The 16,057-nt window shown below is 41.0% G+C and overlaps 1 protein-coding gene across 1 annotated transcript in view; it reads right to left on the reverse strand.

Moving 5' to 3' along the window:
* CATSPERB (catsper channel auxiliary subunit beta) overlaps positions 1-16,057 on the reverse strand; it is an 88,247-nt gene that overhangs the window by 20,378 nt on the left and 51,812 nt on the right. Inside the window, exons 15-17 of the mRNA XM_087952070.1 lie at positions 6,506-6,657; positions 4,018-4,154; positions 1,530-1,729 (exon numbers count right to left, since the gene is read on the reverse strand). Coding sequence (XP_087808196.1) covers positions 1,530-1,729; positions 4,018-4,154; positions 6,506-6,657 — 489 coding nt within the window. The remainder of the gene's footprint in view (positions 1-1,529; positions 1,730-4,017; positions 4,155-6,505; positions 6,658-16,057) is intronic.

A 16,057-nucleotide genomic window follows, 5' to 3' on the forward strand; every position in this document is an offset into this window, starting at 1 on the left:
GGCACTTTTGCGCACCATGGAGCGAATCCCGTGAAGCCGAAAGGAGCAGCCAGCCTTCTCCCAGCTCCCAAGGAACGAGGCTCGCACCGCCTGAGCTCCGCTGAGGTATCCGGCTGGGGCTGTCAGGAGTTGTTACCGCTGGCGCGGCTCTGCGTGCTCCAGTCCCGCGTTGCCTCGGGAAGGGAAAGGCAAAACCAGGAGCCGCTGTTGCCGTTGCAAAGCGCCGCCGGCTCTTCCTTTTTGCCTTTCCTTCCCGAGGCAACGCGGACTGAGAGCACTGGAGCCGCGCCAGCGGTAACAACTCCTGACAGCCCCAGCCGGATACCTCAGCGGAGCTCGGGCGGTGAGTGGAAATGTTGGGGGGTCGTCTTATACGCCGGGTCGTCTTATACGCCGGCATATACGGTAAATAAAACAAAGATTGATGTGTCTTTGAAGGAGGCAGACAACTGAGGAGCCAGGAGGAGGTAAGTGATTGCTGATAATCCCTTGGGAGATAATACAATGTACAGAAATGGTACAGGGGAAGAGCACACTCATGAGGAGTCAGTTGGGGATCATGGTCCAGTTGTGTAACCTATACACGCCCATCAGGAGACAGCCAGTAGTCATAGTGTGCACAGGAATGTGGACAAATATACCAGGTACCTTTCACAGGAGAAGCCCACCCCTGTCAAATGAATTTTTGGATCCTGTGGGCTGAAATGACTGAGTGACAAGTGGCCCAGAAGATGATTATAAAGACTATACCCCTCACTTCTTCCCTTGATCTGCCATTCCTGTCCTACTTCTGATGATCTGATTCTGGTCTTGTGTCCTCAGGAAGGGGCTGTGGGGGAGCAGAATGCAGTGCAAAACTTGCAGCAATGCAATTAGATACACAAGAGGGAATGTGTGTCCTCAGGATAGGGTGGGGAAGCCTCAAAGGTTACTCACTATGTGAGAAAATCAACTAGATTGCAGACAATGGAATCACATGAAAAAGAAAAAATCAAGACATGGTTCCTATCTAAAGCAGGGTTTGGGCTTTATAGAGAATAGGGAATTGATCAGGAAGACCTGCCATTTACTGCTTGCTATTTTTCCCTGGGTCCTGGGAAATTCCAATCTTGATAGTTCAAAAGTCTCAGCATAATAAACACCTGAGAGAATTTGCAGGATTTGGATCCCTGATCAGGTTGAGGAAACATTGAATGTGTGTTTGAGAAACCATAATTTGGAATTTTATAATGTTTTGTTTAAGTTGGAACTTGACCAATGGTATCCAGCTGAAATGGAATATCATTCAATTTGTATAACAAAAATATGGCTTTTAACATTATAATTATAATGTTAACATTTTTCTTATTCTTGTAGGATTTCCAGAGGATTTCAGATACCACAATAGTACACTTAAAGCATTAAAAAGTATAGCTATTCAGAATTTAGAAAATGCTGATATTTAAGAGAAATACTGAAGGGTACAGAAGCATGACTCTCATAAGCAAATTCAGAACCAAAGGTCTTTTATTATCGAACGATCAACATACCTGCAGTAGTAAGTTTAAGTTGATATGAAATAGAGGTAGAATTGAAAGGTGGTAGAATGGTTAAAGTATTTGCTGTACAAGGGCTGTCAGTTACAGATTCAACAGGAAAATGTTCCAGAACATCTACCAAGATAGATGTTACAGTTCCTTCAGGATTCGAATGTGAGAAGACTGAGTAAATTATACCTGATCCTCCTGGCCTTAAAAAAAAGTAAATATTATTATCTTGATAGTTTTGTCCAATTGCATTTTATATATACCACAATTATAGGTTGCCATATGGCATTCTTCTCTCCGAAGTCCTCTAGGTTTGGTCCTGTTTTCTGCTTTGGGGTAGTATGTGCTAAAACCTGTCTTCTAAGGGATTCCCAGTTGGGGAAAATAACTAATCCTTGATTCTGCATATTATAAGAGGAAATGCTTGATCTTTAATATGCAGATTAAAAACCTCTGGAACAAGCTCCATGATAAATAAATTTGTTCTCTGTTCATTGGGGTTTAGTGGAGTTCAGCAGGATGTCAAGTTTAAGGGCATCTCCATACTTTTCACTGCTGCTATACCTTCATAGGATTTGTTTGGGCTTCTTTTTCCTCCTGAATTCTACTACTGTGCATAAGATAAAGGACAAAGCTTGAAGAAGAGAAGATAAGTTTGAAATTATTTGTCATTGACATGTCACAAGGTAACATTTTATCAGTAAGTTTTAAGAATTGATGGGATTATATTTTAGAATTCTGAATCTTGGCTATTAGAGGTAGGTAGGTAGAACTTTTTTTTAACAGTAACAATTATATATTTTTATTTCACCAACACTGGCATAATAATATGATGTAGGTAGAACTTTGAAAGGAACTATGTCATGGTTTGCTTTAAATCTTCCAGCCTCCAAAGAATATCAACCACATCTGATCATTCCTGGAAGACTGTAGACCAGGGGTGTCCAACCTTGGCAATTTTAAGACTTGTGGACTTCAACTCCCAGAATTCCTCAGCCAGCTAGGAACTCTGGGAGTTTAAGTCCACAAGTCTTAAAGTTGCCAAGGTTGGACACCCCTGCTGTAGACATTGTATTTGCAGACTTCAACAGACAGATTCAACAGACTTTTATTTACCACAAAAGCTACCAAAAAAGGACTCTGACATAAAGGTCTTAGATAAGCAATCATTTTCCCTGACTAGTTATGGCTTCCATTTTTTAGTATTTACAGAAATTATTATCTTTCTTGGCATTTTCAATGAATGCCAAAGGCTTATATTGGTTATGTGATGGCAATAGAAATAATTAATTTACTTCTATTGGAATAGTTTCTGTAGTTGTTAGAAAATCCCCAGTTCCCAGTTATTTTGAAGTATTCCAACATCTTATCTATCCAAAGTTTAGTTTTCATATTTTTTCAACTCCCACACTAGAAAATTTTCTCACAGACAAAAAATACTGTTGGTCCCTAAAACTATAAACAAAAGAAGAGGGAACAAACCCTAAAATCACAAATCCAGCAAGGCTAAAACCCAAACGATGTTTGTTGACGTATACCCCCCAAGTGTTTCAGTAAATGCATATTTCTGTTAAACAGTTACCAAGACCCAACAGTAGTGGCAATGTAAAATACTAAAATAAAATATCCCAAACTGGGTTCTGGATTAGATTTATTTTAATAATTTTTTTAAAGCCACAGGTATTTGCACCTAGCATTAAGGCAGAGGTGGTATTCAGCAGGTTCTGACCAGTTCTGGAGAACCGGGAGCGGAAATTTTGAGTAATTTGGAAAACCGGCAAATACCACCTCTGACTGAAGATTTTACAGTGTCCTTCCCCTGCCACGCCCACAGAACCGGTAGTAAAAATACTTGAATCCCACCACTGCATTAAGGGATGTGAAATCTATGATTTTTGTGTTACACACAAGGCCTTTGTTCCACATTTTGAGATTCAAAAGCCTCTCAGGATCACGCCTCTGAAATCTAATGACACTTTAGCATTTCAAGTGACACAGTATTTCATTGTCTTCCTTTTAAAATAAGAGAAGACAAGTCCTTCCTGGCTTCAAGTATGTCAGCCCTATCCATTCTAGACCTTTAGTAGCCTTTAAAAAATAGCTGCTCTTGTGCTAATCTTCCAACTATGTATGGTTCTCAAACCACAGTGGCTGGGTTCATATAACATGCTGAATCAAAACCAAATAAATCATATTATATTTTACCATAATGTACAAATCAGGTCTCTATATTCTAATCAAAAATAAATGTTAAAGGTGTCTTGTCTAATCTCAATTCTGCATTACTGGAATAATTTATTTCAGATGCTGACAAATGTGATTTCATTTTGAAATTATTTGTGCCAGGTATATTACATGTTTCGTCCCTTAAATCTGTATTTTAAGAATGAGTGCTATTTATTTTTCTTAGGAAACAGACAAAGTTTTAAAATTCATAATACTGGTGTATTTTTTTAAAAAACAGAATAATTTATATGCTATTGGTATTTACTTATAATCTATGCGTTTTCCAGTGTGTAAGCTGGAGAATGTTGGTATGGTATCTGGTGGCCCGTGGTGAAAAAACAGCATTTGCTGTTCAGTAACATAATGTGGAGATAAAGGATCATCAAAACCTAAGTCAGTCTCCTGAAACAAAGGGAAGAAGTAATTATTTGATCTCTTCATTTAGATGTACAAATTTTTAACTATTTTAGGGGGGAAAATCTAAAGGATTCTTGGTCAACAATAGGGCACAGTGCACACACAAAAATACATGTCTACATTCATGTCTTCAGGCAGCATATTGACCACTCATTCTTCTATTCAGTCCATATTCAAATCCTATTTATTCACAACCAGCTGAGCCTTGATCCTATCTCTTCTTGTTTTGCCATGCAGATACCATTTAAGTAATTCACTGTCACTTCATTCAATTTACTTTTATGTGTCTTCTGTCCCTTAATAAAAATATCCAACACTGGAACATGAATCAAAGCAACAGCAATTAAGATTGTTATTGCCCATTATTATTATTGTTATCATTTAAAAAAGAAGAGGTAAAATACACATTCTGCAAGAGAGAGTTCACAATAATAGAAGCAACTCTATAAAAGCTATTTTGTTGTACCCATTTTATAAAAGCTATTTTGTTGTACCCATTTGTTTAATAGATTCAATATTGGGATAATCTATGTAGCTGATATTAGGGGCCTGACAATCTCATATAAATATGAACATTTGTGACAAAATCACCTTGTTTTACAAAGGGTTTGTAGTTATGGCTCATGAATCAGCCAAAGTTGATAGAAAGCATTCCTGGTAAGTCAGTAAATGTCATCATCAGTAGCTCCAAAACCAGAATAATCCTGCATGTTCACAAGTTCCTTTAATGGAAAAAGGTCCAGCTCTGACACGTATTTTTACTTGCAGCAGAAGGTTTGCCCATCAGAGTATTAAAATGATTTAGATTTAGATTTAGAAGTGAGGAGCAATGTGGCCAGGTTTTCTGATGCTATCAAATTGTTCAGATCAATAAAATAAAAGATGAGTTGCAAAAGTCCAGTGATGGTAATTTAATGCAAGCCAATGTAAAGTGATGCATGCTTGTCTGTAAACCTCAGATTTCGCATATGCATAATCCAGAGCTGATAGTAAACTCAGAAAATGGATATTAAATCCTCGATTAACAGATCAATGAAAATGTCAGGCTACTCTGCAACAGCAAAGCCAAATCTCACACTTGGAGTTAGAAAAGAAAAGAAAACGTAAATAAAACTGCTAGTTCAGTGATGCTTATATAAATATAGAGTGTGATTACTCTTGAGACACTGTATATTTTTGTGGAGCCTGTAGCTCAAAAAGGACATTGATATCACAGCATGTACTGTATAGGAGCATTTAGACAGGCATTCTAAAGACAGAATTAATGGGAGCTAGTGTAGATTTATAACAAATAAATCACATTAGAGTCATAATCATCACTCATGACTCCTTATCACCCCTCCCCTCCCACTTGTGACTGTATGACTGTAACTTTGTCACTTGTATCCTTATGATTTATATTTACTGTTTCCTAGTATGATTCAATTGCTTATTGTACCCTATGACTATTATTAAGCGTTGTACCTGATGATTCTTGACTCTTGAAAAATGTATCTTTTCTTTTATGTACACTGTGAGCGTTTGCACCAAGACAAATTCCTTGTGTGTCCAATCACACTTGGCCAATAAAGAATTCTATTCTATTCTATTCTATTCTATTCTATTCTATTCTATTCTATTCTATTCTATTCTATTCTATTCTATTCTATTCCTTTCCATTCCATTCCATTCCCTCCCCTCCCCTCCCCTCCCCTTCCATTCCATTCCATTCCATTCCATTCCATTCCATTCCATTCCATTCCATTCCATTCCATTCTATTCTATTCTATTCTATTCTATTCTATTCTATTCTATTCTATTCTATTCTATTCTATTCTAAGAACTACGTGTATTGGCTGGCATGCTGCTCAGTTGTATATCTGAGCAGACAGATAGACTCTTTGCAGGTTATAACCATTCCAGTGTTCTTCTAAAGTCACGTTTGATATTTCCTATCCAGGCGTAAGAAGAATTCTAAGGGAATTTAGATACTATGTGTTATAGGACTCAACTACAAATTTAATAGTTGCTGATTCAATAAAAGCCAACAATTTGTGAAACTCTCATTAGTTTCTAAGAAACCTCTAATTCTTTAACTTTTGTCAGAGCTTTGCCTTACTTGCTGTTCGTACAATAAATTAGTTAAATCACATTTTAAGCACATTTAGTATCTAGTTAGAAATAATTTCAGTGGAGTGTGCATTTATGCTGTGTGTTTTCAAGAAACCACAGCTATATTATGTTTACAAAGCAAATAAATATACATTTCATACAATCAAACTGAATAAGCTTTACATTAGCCAAACATTTTATAAATAATCTTCAGTAGCACACCAAATAAATGATAAATGTCAAACCTTCATTAAAGTGGGCATGTCCAGCACAGAAACTGACAAACCATCTTCAGATGTGCTATTAAAACTTATATGACTTAAAATTCCCAGATGATCAAAGTACATGCTGAAAACACCAAGTGGCATTGTTGCAAGAAAGGTATATTCAAGCATTCCTACAGAGGGAAAAAATTATGTGTGAATACCTCATGTTACTATCATACACTCTATGACTTCACACAGAAGTATTTTCAAAGAGAACATTTCTTCTGATCAATCTCAATTTGCTCTATGTAATCAGGATACAAGATATTTGATTTAGAAAGAAGTGAATGTAGATGTTTTATTCCATAGATCCATGTCAGTTAAAGCAATAGTTCCTAAAACAAATGCAGCAGTGGGCCAATCTACATGTACAACATGCTTCACATGGAGAAAAGGAGATTGGCAGTATTGATGGCTTCATTTTGGAGTGGTTTTATATATTTCATAAACTGCAATTTTGACTGGTCTTTTAGAAGATCAGATAGAAACTGCATAAAAAATTAATGAATGAAAAACATTAAAGAGCTGGAGGCTTCCCTTGGGCCTCTGGGAAGGTGAAAATGGCCTCCCCTGGGCTCTGGAGGCCCTCTGGAAGCTGGAAACAGGCCTGTTTTGAGACTTCCAGTACTTCCAGGAGGACTGTTTTTTGCCTTCCCAAGGCTCCGGAGGCTTCCCTCAGGCCTTTGGGAGGGCGAAAACAGCCTCCCTGGGCTCTGGAGGCTCTCCAGAAGCCAGAAACAAGCCTGTTTCCAGACTTCTGAATGGCCCATTTCCCCCCCTCCCAGAGCCACCACGCAGACCCTACACTTACCTGCATCGAAAATGGGCCACATAGGAAGGCAGAGCCTCTTCGCTGACAGACCGTAGATCGTGACTCTCTGCGGCTATGGTCTGTGCTCTTTCATTGGAGAGCCCCGATCATGATTAGGGGCTGAAGCTGCCTTGGAGGAACCGCGGAGTAAGGGGAAGCCACAAGCCAGGTTGAGGGGAGCCACATTTCCCCTCCTGGGCTTGGTCTATTTCCCCCTGAAGACAACTGCAGCGGTGGTTTAAAATGGCCACCCTGAAGAGGACGACTCAGCTGGATTAAGTTTTGTGCAGGAGGGAAGAAAGAGGTGGATAACATCTGAACTGGGACAACTGGGTAGTACAACTAAACAAAAGTACCCCGGGATTAAGGTAACATGGAATTTTTAAGAAAAGAAAAGTGAGCGGCGAAATTACAAAGGGACAGGGGGAAAAAATAAGAAAATATTTTTGACAGCTAAGTGGGGCTTCGAAAGGGAAAGGAAGAAGCCAGAACTAAAGATTTAACTAATTGGACTAAAATATTTTGGCAATAAACAGGCATAAAATAAAGCTGGACTTAAGATTGTTAAAAATAATAATAATAAAGTTTACAAATTGGAGACTGGGCTGTGCTGGAATATTGAGGTTCGAAAAACCCTAAACAAAAAAATAGGGGAAAAAGGTGAAGACTTTGTATAATGGAGAGTGCCACCTTTTGACAAAAACTTGAGCTCAAACAAAAGGGAAAGCATCCTGTTTCTGAATGAACTTGTGTGGATATAACACTAAAGAAATATTGAAACAAAGTAAGAATCTTAGAAAGTGAAAGCAGAACCAGAATAAAGAAAAAAGCAAGGAAAGACTGACTATGGGATTGATTGATGTTTTTGGTATAGACCCTGGGCTGGAACAATTGAGAACTTTAGAAAATTGAAAGAAGAAAGAAGGAAAGTAAAAATGGTTTTTTTTTGTGGACTTTAACAATCATAAAATACAAGAGTGTATAATGATGATATCTCTTCAGGAATTAAAAATGGAACTTAAAAATATGAGAGAATTACTACAGGAAAGAGGCGAATCACTTTGCTCTGTGTTAGAAAAAATGGAAATGGCGATTGAAGAACAAGAAGAAAGAACTTCAGAGGAGGAGTAGTCAATTCAAGGAGAAGACATTTTAAATAGACAATTAACACAAAGAACACTACAAAGAAGCGGGGAAAGAAGGAAGGTTAAAAAGTTGAGATTTAAGGAGGCAATCAAAAGGGGGAATACCTGGGAAGTCAGGAAAGGCAGAAAGACCCAGCAGAAAAGGGGAAAGGAAGATATTAAGAAAGAGACGGATATAAATTGGAATGAGAAAAGATATGGGGAAAAGAGGGGGAGGAGAAGCAGTAAGAAACAGGTGCATGAAATAAAGAAATATGGAAATAGTAAAACGATGAAAAGAAATTGTTTTTTCAGAGATAATGGTTGATGAATTAAAAAGGGGATTCTGCAGGGTGACAAGGGGTAATAAGAATATTTCTGCAAATAAAAATATTTAGAAAATAGGGTAATATAGATACTGATAACTTTTATTAAAAATTAAGGGGGGGAAATATGCTGCGGAATCCAAATGAAAAGATGTAATGATTATTATTGTAACTTCTTAGAAATAATGGTTTATTGGGAATCAAGATGAGGGAATAAAAGTATATTTTAATCATTGAGGTGTCACACAAAGCAGTAAAAGGGGGGAAACTTATACTTGTTTTTTTTTCTTTAGTGTTAAAATTTGTATTAATCTAGAATTTATAAAAAGAATGTGTAATGGAAAGGGAATATGACAGACTAAAGAACCAACTAAATTAATAAGTCAATATAGACTATTAAAAGCAAGGAGAGACACTGGTAACCTTTATTATTATTATTATTATTATTATTATTATTATTATTATTATTATTATTATTATTATTAGGCAAACACATATTGTTTATCTTTATTTTTAAAATAAATATTAAAGGATTATATTTGAAATAATTGAAATGAAACAAAAAGATGTTTCGACTGAGATTAATAAAAGAGGCTAGAATTAATGTGTTTGTTTCTCTCCTTACTGAAAATTTGGAATGGAAAAGGTAATAATAGAATTAAGAATGCATATATGAATGTATAATTGCTGTCATATTTGTATGTAAAGTTGATGACCTGGAAATATGTTGTCCACTAAAGAGAGATTTTTGTTTTTAATGGGAAAAACTGAATAAAATTTGTTAAAAAAAGAAAAAAGAAAATGGGCCACATAGAGACTTCTGGGAGGGCGAGGTGGGCAGGGCCAGCTGGTTGATTAAAATACTGGTTCAGCGAATTTAACATCCAGTGTCCCCGAACCAGTCCGAACCAGTAGAATCCCACCCCTGGTGTCAGGGTTCCAAGTAAAAAGCCCAATACAATCAAAACTCTGAGGCCTGGAGTTTCCCCAAAGTTTGAATTTATGTCACATATTGGTACAGCTGGTAAAAACCTAACTCAGAAATACTCGAGGTTTTTCCCACTCAAACTAAAACCCAGACTCCTTGCCCCCAGGTCACACGTCTGTCACATGGTCTAACCAGGTCACAGTCCCAACTCTAGCTGGTTTCAGTCCATGCCTTCCCAGCACCTGGTGAGAATGTCCTTGGTTCCTAGGAGGAATTTTATTTTGGCTACACATCACCAGCTATCTCTATGCCCACCCTCCTGTTACCACAGCTTTAACTGGCCTCACTGTGGCAGCCCTGAAGATGCTCCAATATGGCTTCAGGGCTGACAGATGAAAGAAAAGAAGCTGAAGGAGACCAAAGAATACCAGATCAATACTACTTAGAATCAAGGAAAATCAAGGAAGCACTAGAAATAATAAAGCAGCAAATAACAGCTATAGCCAAGAAGATTAGCAGATACGAAGCTTGAATTGCAAATTATAGACAGAATGTCCAACTTCAATCCAATCAGAAACATTTCTCTCTTTTTTTTTTTGTAAAAAAATTATTTGGGTTTTCACAAAAACATAATAAAAATAAAACGTCTTTTTTTAGAGAACAACATGTTTCCAGGTTATCACATCTCCATACAGATATAATCTTAATTACATATTCATCTTTTTATATTAATTTCATATCTTATCACTACTTTATAAATTTCCCATTGATTTTTTCTTCATTTACTTTCCTCAGCCTTATTTTGTAACTTCTCATTCATTTCTAATTTTATTACATATCCTTTTCCAAATTTCCATATCTTCATAGTAATCATACTTATACTTTTATCTGTCCTGTTTACAATTTCATTGTATATATTTTTTCCATTGTCATCCCAAAAAGAGAAAGAAAAAAGAAATCCCCTCCCCTTCCAGGCATTACAAAGCAAGGTTTCCCCTATATTTACCCAATAGAGTGTGTCACCTTTATATCTTATAATTATTACCCTTTCAAATCCCATTAAACATTTAATTTATACAATATCCCCTTAATCAATTATAACATTCAACTTCTAAAAACTATTTTATGTCATATATCTCTTTTCAATCGGATTCCACTTGGTACTTTCCCTTTAAATTCCCCCCAATACACTTTAGATTTCAAAAAGAAAAAAAAAAGAATAAGAACAATAGGTAAGATAGTTAATCTATTCAAATTCATCCTAGAAGCTGATATTGATTTCATTACAAATCTTTCACAATTCCTTTCAATTATATTTTATAGATCATTAAACACAATTAATATAGTCTTCTACAATAATCCCCATAATTTATTTCAGTAAGATTCTATACCTTGATTGCTATTCCTCTTATTTCCCCTTCCTTCACTTTTATTCCATGTATTTGTTTATTTAATTTAAGTGTTACTAGACATTCCATTACTTAACAATACCAGTTTCATCTTTCACTTTAATCACCTATATTTTCTATTTATTATTATTTCTAATATAACTACACTATCTCTTGTACCCTTGCAGAATCCTCTTTTAATTTATATTATTAACCATTGTCTCTGTGTTGTTTAAATAAACTAATACCTTTTATTGTTGTTTGTTTCCCCTATTTCTTTATTTCCTGTTGTAACTTCTTTTCCCTTTTATCTTCCCCCTCTTTTTCTCATCAGTTTTTGTCCCCCTCCTCCCTTCTGCTTCTTCCAAGTATCTTGTTTGCTTTTCAAACTGTTCTTTTTATTAATTGCCTCCTCTAATCTTAAATTTTTAATTCCCTTTTCACCCTTTTTCCATTTTAACCCATATTGCGCCATTTGTTCATTAAAAATGGCCTCTTCTTTGTCCAGTCCTTCTTCTTCACACACTTCTTGTTGTTTTTCATAGTTTAAAATCTCCATTGCTAAAAATTGTAAAGTGAAGCCAAACGATCCTCCTCTCTCTTGTAACTCTTTTTTCATTTTTTAAAGTTCCATTTTCAGTTCCAAAAAGAGTTCTGCATATCTTTAAACACTTGCAAATAATATTTAAAAACAACCACCCGGTTAATTAAGTCTAATATCCAAAATTCCAAAAATCACCAAATAATTCAGAACAGTTTCTTCTTGCTTCTTTCTTTATTCCACATTTTAAAGTTCCACTTTTCCTTTCCAGGGGCTCTGTTTTATTTTAGCAAGGTTTCATTTACAACGTATCCTTTGTAAGTCTTTTAAAATTTCACAGTCAATTCCTTTTGCTGTCAGGTGGCACTTTCTGTTATATCCAAGTTCCACCCTTTCTTTTCTTCCCTCCACTTTCTTCACTTTAAAGCAGTGGTTCCCAAAGTGGGTGGTACCGCCCCCTGGGGGGCAGCGGGATGCTTTGGGGGGGGGTGCTAAGAAGCAGCAGGGGGGTGTTTGAGGTGCCAGCCCCGCAGGATCACCCCATTGACTGTTTCACCGTTTGAATGCGGAACCCGTGCACAGCGCCTCGAATGCGGAACCCATTTGCGGTGAGCCTTGCCAAGCCGGGGGGGAGGGGGGAGGTGGCAGAAAGAGGGTGCCTTAGCTTGCAGCCTGCCCTCTCCGGTAGAAGCAGCAGAAGCGCGCCAGAAGGCCTGAAAGCTAAACCCTCCCAAGGCACACAGTGGAAGGGGTGGGTGGTCCAATGTTAGGGTCCCCTTCCCCGGAGGAGAACAAGGGAGCACACAATGCCCGCCCGGCCTCCATCTCTCCAGCCAGCCAGGCTTGCGTGCAGGATGCAGGTGGGTGCAGCTGCGGCTCTCCAAGGCGTGTGGCTCGGTTCGGATCGGCTGTACGTGGCTGGCCCGGACCTAGAACCTAGGCTCCCTCTGCAGCCCGGTTCTTCAAACCAAGCCCTGTGCTTGTTTGGTTGCTTGCTTGGTTGCTTTCCAAGCGAACGTTCCCTCCACCTCCCCTCTGCCGGTCTGGGCTGCTTCTGCATGGCTTCCTCCTCCTAGGCAGAGCGTAAAGATGGGAGGAGCACTTCCCCGAAGTTGGGAGTCTCTGAGCATGTGCACAGCGCCTCCCCTTGCTTGGCCTGATGGAAGTGGACATTGGGTCGAAGGAAAGAGGGTGAAGTCTTTGCATCACTGCCCCGGGGAGGTTGGCATTGCAAAATTGGATGTCAAAGAAAGAACTGGGGCAAGGGCAGAGGGGCAGCTGCATTAAGGAGTAGGAAGATCTTAGCCGTGGTGTTGTGTCTGTCGCGAGGAATGAGACTCGGAGTCAGTGACTTGGTTCAGCTCATTTATTAGGTCTCCGAGATCAGCTCGGCTTCAGAAAGAAAACGGCGGCTTTTATTCTTTGGCCGCAGCGGCCGCGGCCAATGGCACCACTTCGAATCTCCCGTGATTAGTTTCCACCAATCGCGGGTGATTCGCGGTGGGCCAATCCGGGGGGCTCACTCAGCCAATCAGTTCGCCGCGTGTCTTGTCCAATCGCTGCGCGGTTCTACAAGAATGGTAATGACCGTACAAAACACCCCTCCCCTCTTGGTAGGGTCCTACGTAATGTAGTCCCGTAAGTAGGCGGGGCTTCGTACTTGTCTACTTGACCTGCGCAGATTAGTTGGTGCTTGGCTCCCGGCCGGTTCGGTCGGGTTCTGTGTTGCTCCTTGTCCTGATGATGGAACCGTCTGGAAGGCTGGGCCAGGCCTTTCGTCGCAGCTCCCTCTCGGTCTACCCGGGCTGGTTGAGTTGCGGTTGCCACTCCCGCCTGGTCTTTCCGGGCTGGTTGAGCTGGCCTGGCTGCTTCTTCCTGGTGAGGTGTCGAGCTGGCTGTATGCTGGTGAGTATTCCTGGTTTCTTTTTAGTGGGGTTTGGTCTTTTGGGCTTTCCCTCCCCTCTTGGTTTATGTTGGGGGGGTTCCCTTCTGTGTTTGTTTCTGTTTGCGTGTCGGTTGTGTTTCCCGTGGCTGTTCTAGACCTTAACTGGTCGATGTGTCGTTTCCATGCTCGTCCGTCGGCTGTCTGTAAACGGTACTTGGGTTACGGTTGCTGGTACCCAGAGTGGGTCTCCGGTGAGGTTTTTCGCGTATGCCGCGTCGCCTGTTTTAAAGGTTCAGTCTTTGCTTGAGGAGTTTGGGGTTTTTTCAGGGTTGTATGTGGGGTGCAGTCTGTCGAGTGGGGACCTTAATTTTCTCCCCATCAGTAATTCCGCCGGGCTTTTATTGGTTGTTGTATTCGGGGTTATGTGTTGTATAAAGAGCATTTTGTTTATTTTCTCTTGGATTTCCCCGTTTTCTATTTTTTGGATAGTTTTTTTGGTAAATTGAACCATCTGTTCCGCCCTCCCGTTCGTCGCCGGATGTGCCGGCGCTGTTAACGCGTGTCGTATCCCCCGCTCCGCTAGGAATTTTTCGAATTCCAGCGAGGTAAATTGGGGCCCATTGTCGGATACAAGGATGTCTGGGAGGCCGTGGGTTGCGAATAATTTGTTGAGTTCTTTGGTGACGGCCTCCGTGGTGGTAGTTCTCATGTTGCTTACCTCCAACCAGTTGGAGTAAGCATCTACCATGATGAGGAAGGTGTGGCCTTTTGTGGGCCCAGCAAAATCTATGTGGATCCTGGACCATGGTCCCCTAGGGGTTTCCCATTCCAGGATTGGGGCAGCGGGAGGGCTGGGTCTGGTTTCCTGGCACCTGCTGCACGCCAGGCACCTGCTGCACGCCAGGCACCTGCTGCACCAGGCCTCGATTTGTTTGTCCATCCCTGGCCACCAGGCGTAACTTCTGGCCAAGGCCTTTGTCCTAACGATGCCTGGGTGTCCCTCGTGTAATAATTCCAAAACCTTTCCCTGTAATTTCTCCGGAATAACAACCCGGTCCCCCCAAAGCAAACAACCTTTTTGCAATGACAGTTCTGTTTGTTGATTTCGGAATGTTCTGAAGTTTTCGTCGTTGTCCCTTTCGGGCCACCCCTTCTCTACCCAATGCAATACCCGCGCCAGACAGTTGTCTTTATTAATTTCCCGGGCAATGTCTGACGCGGTTATGGGTAGATCGGGCAGAGTCTCTATGCTGAGGGTGGTCGTCGTGGGTGCTGGGTCGGTGTCAAAGTCTGGTAGCGGTGTGCGACTCAGGGCGTCTGCGTGGGTGATCGTCTTACCGGGTCGGTGTGTGAGCCGGTAGCTGTAGGTGGCAAGGAATTCGGACCACCTTGTCATTCTAGGGGATAGAATGTTCGGGGTGGCCCTGTTCCCTGCTAGGATTCCCAGCAGCGGCTTGTGGTCGGTGACGATGGTGAAGGTTCGGCCGTAGATGTACTCATGGAACCTTTTGACAGCGGCAACGATGGCCAAGGCCTCTTTGTCCAGCTGACTGTAGTTCCTTTCCGGTTTGGTGAGGGTTCTTGAGAAGAAAGCGATGGGCGCTTCTTTTCCATCGGGGAGCATATGGCTGAGGATGCCGCCAACGCCGAAGGGTGATGCGTCGCATGTGACAGCTATCGGTAGGGTCTCGTTGTATTGGATGAGGATGGCATCCGAGGTGAGCAGGTCCTTGGTTTTGTTGAAGGCAGCTTCCTCGCGTTTCCCCCAAGTCCACAGAGCCGCCTTGTCCAGGAGCCTATGCAAAGGTTCCGCCGCGGTCGCCTTTTGGGGCAGGAAAACATTGTAAAAATTAAGCAGTCCTAGAAATGCCTGTAGCTCCGTTTTATTCTTCAGCCTGGGGGCTTCCTTGATTGCTCTGATTTTTTCCTCGGTTGGGTGAATTCCGTGCCGATCTAAGAGGTACCCCAGGAACTCGACCCTTTCGGTGTGTAGTTGGCATTTCTCTTTTTTAACCTTCAGCCCCGCATTTTTGAATTTGGTTAGGACCTCCCTCAGGCGACCCTCTAGTTCTTTTTGGTTGGATGCCGACACCAATATGTCGTCGAAGTAAGGCACCACCCCCTTGATTCCTTGCAGGAGTCTCTCCATGAGGCTCTGGAATATCCCTGGGGCCACGCTGACTCCAAACTGGAGTCTCTTACAACGGAAAGCCCCCCGGTGGGTCACTATGGTTTGCGCCTCGGCCGTTTCTGCGTCGACCGGTAGCTGCTGATAGGCTTGTGCCAGGTCGAGCTTTGCAAAGACCTTGCCTCCCCCCAGTGAGTGCAGGAGATGCTGCACTACTGGAACGGGGTAGGCGCTTTGCTGCAAGGCGCAATTGAGGGTGGCCTTATAGTCCCCACAGATCCTCACCGACCCATCGGGCTTGACGGGGGTGACTATGGGGGTCTCCCACCGGGCATGGTCGATTGGTTCAAGGACCCCTTGTTTTATGAGCTTATCTATTTGCTCATCAATCTTTGGCCGG

This window comes from Notechis scutatus, chromosome 1 (assembly GCF_049901735.1).
Source record: "Notechis scutatus isolate UNSWTSFEM ecotype Mainland chromosome 1, rNotScu1.2, whole genome shotgun sequence".
Classification (NCBI taxonomy): domain Eukaryota; kingdom Metazoa; phylum Chordata; class Lepidosauria; order Squamata; family Elapidae; genus Notechis; species Notechis scutatus.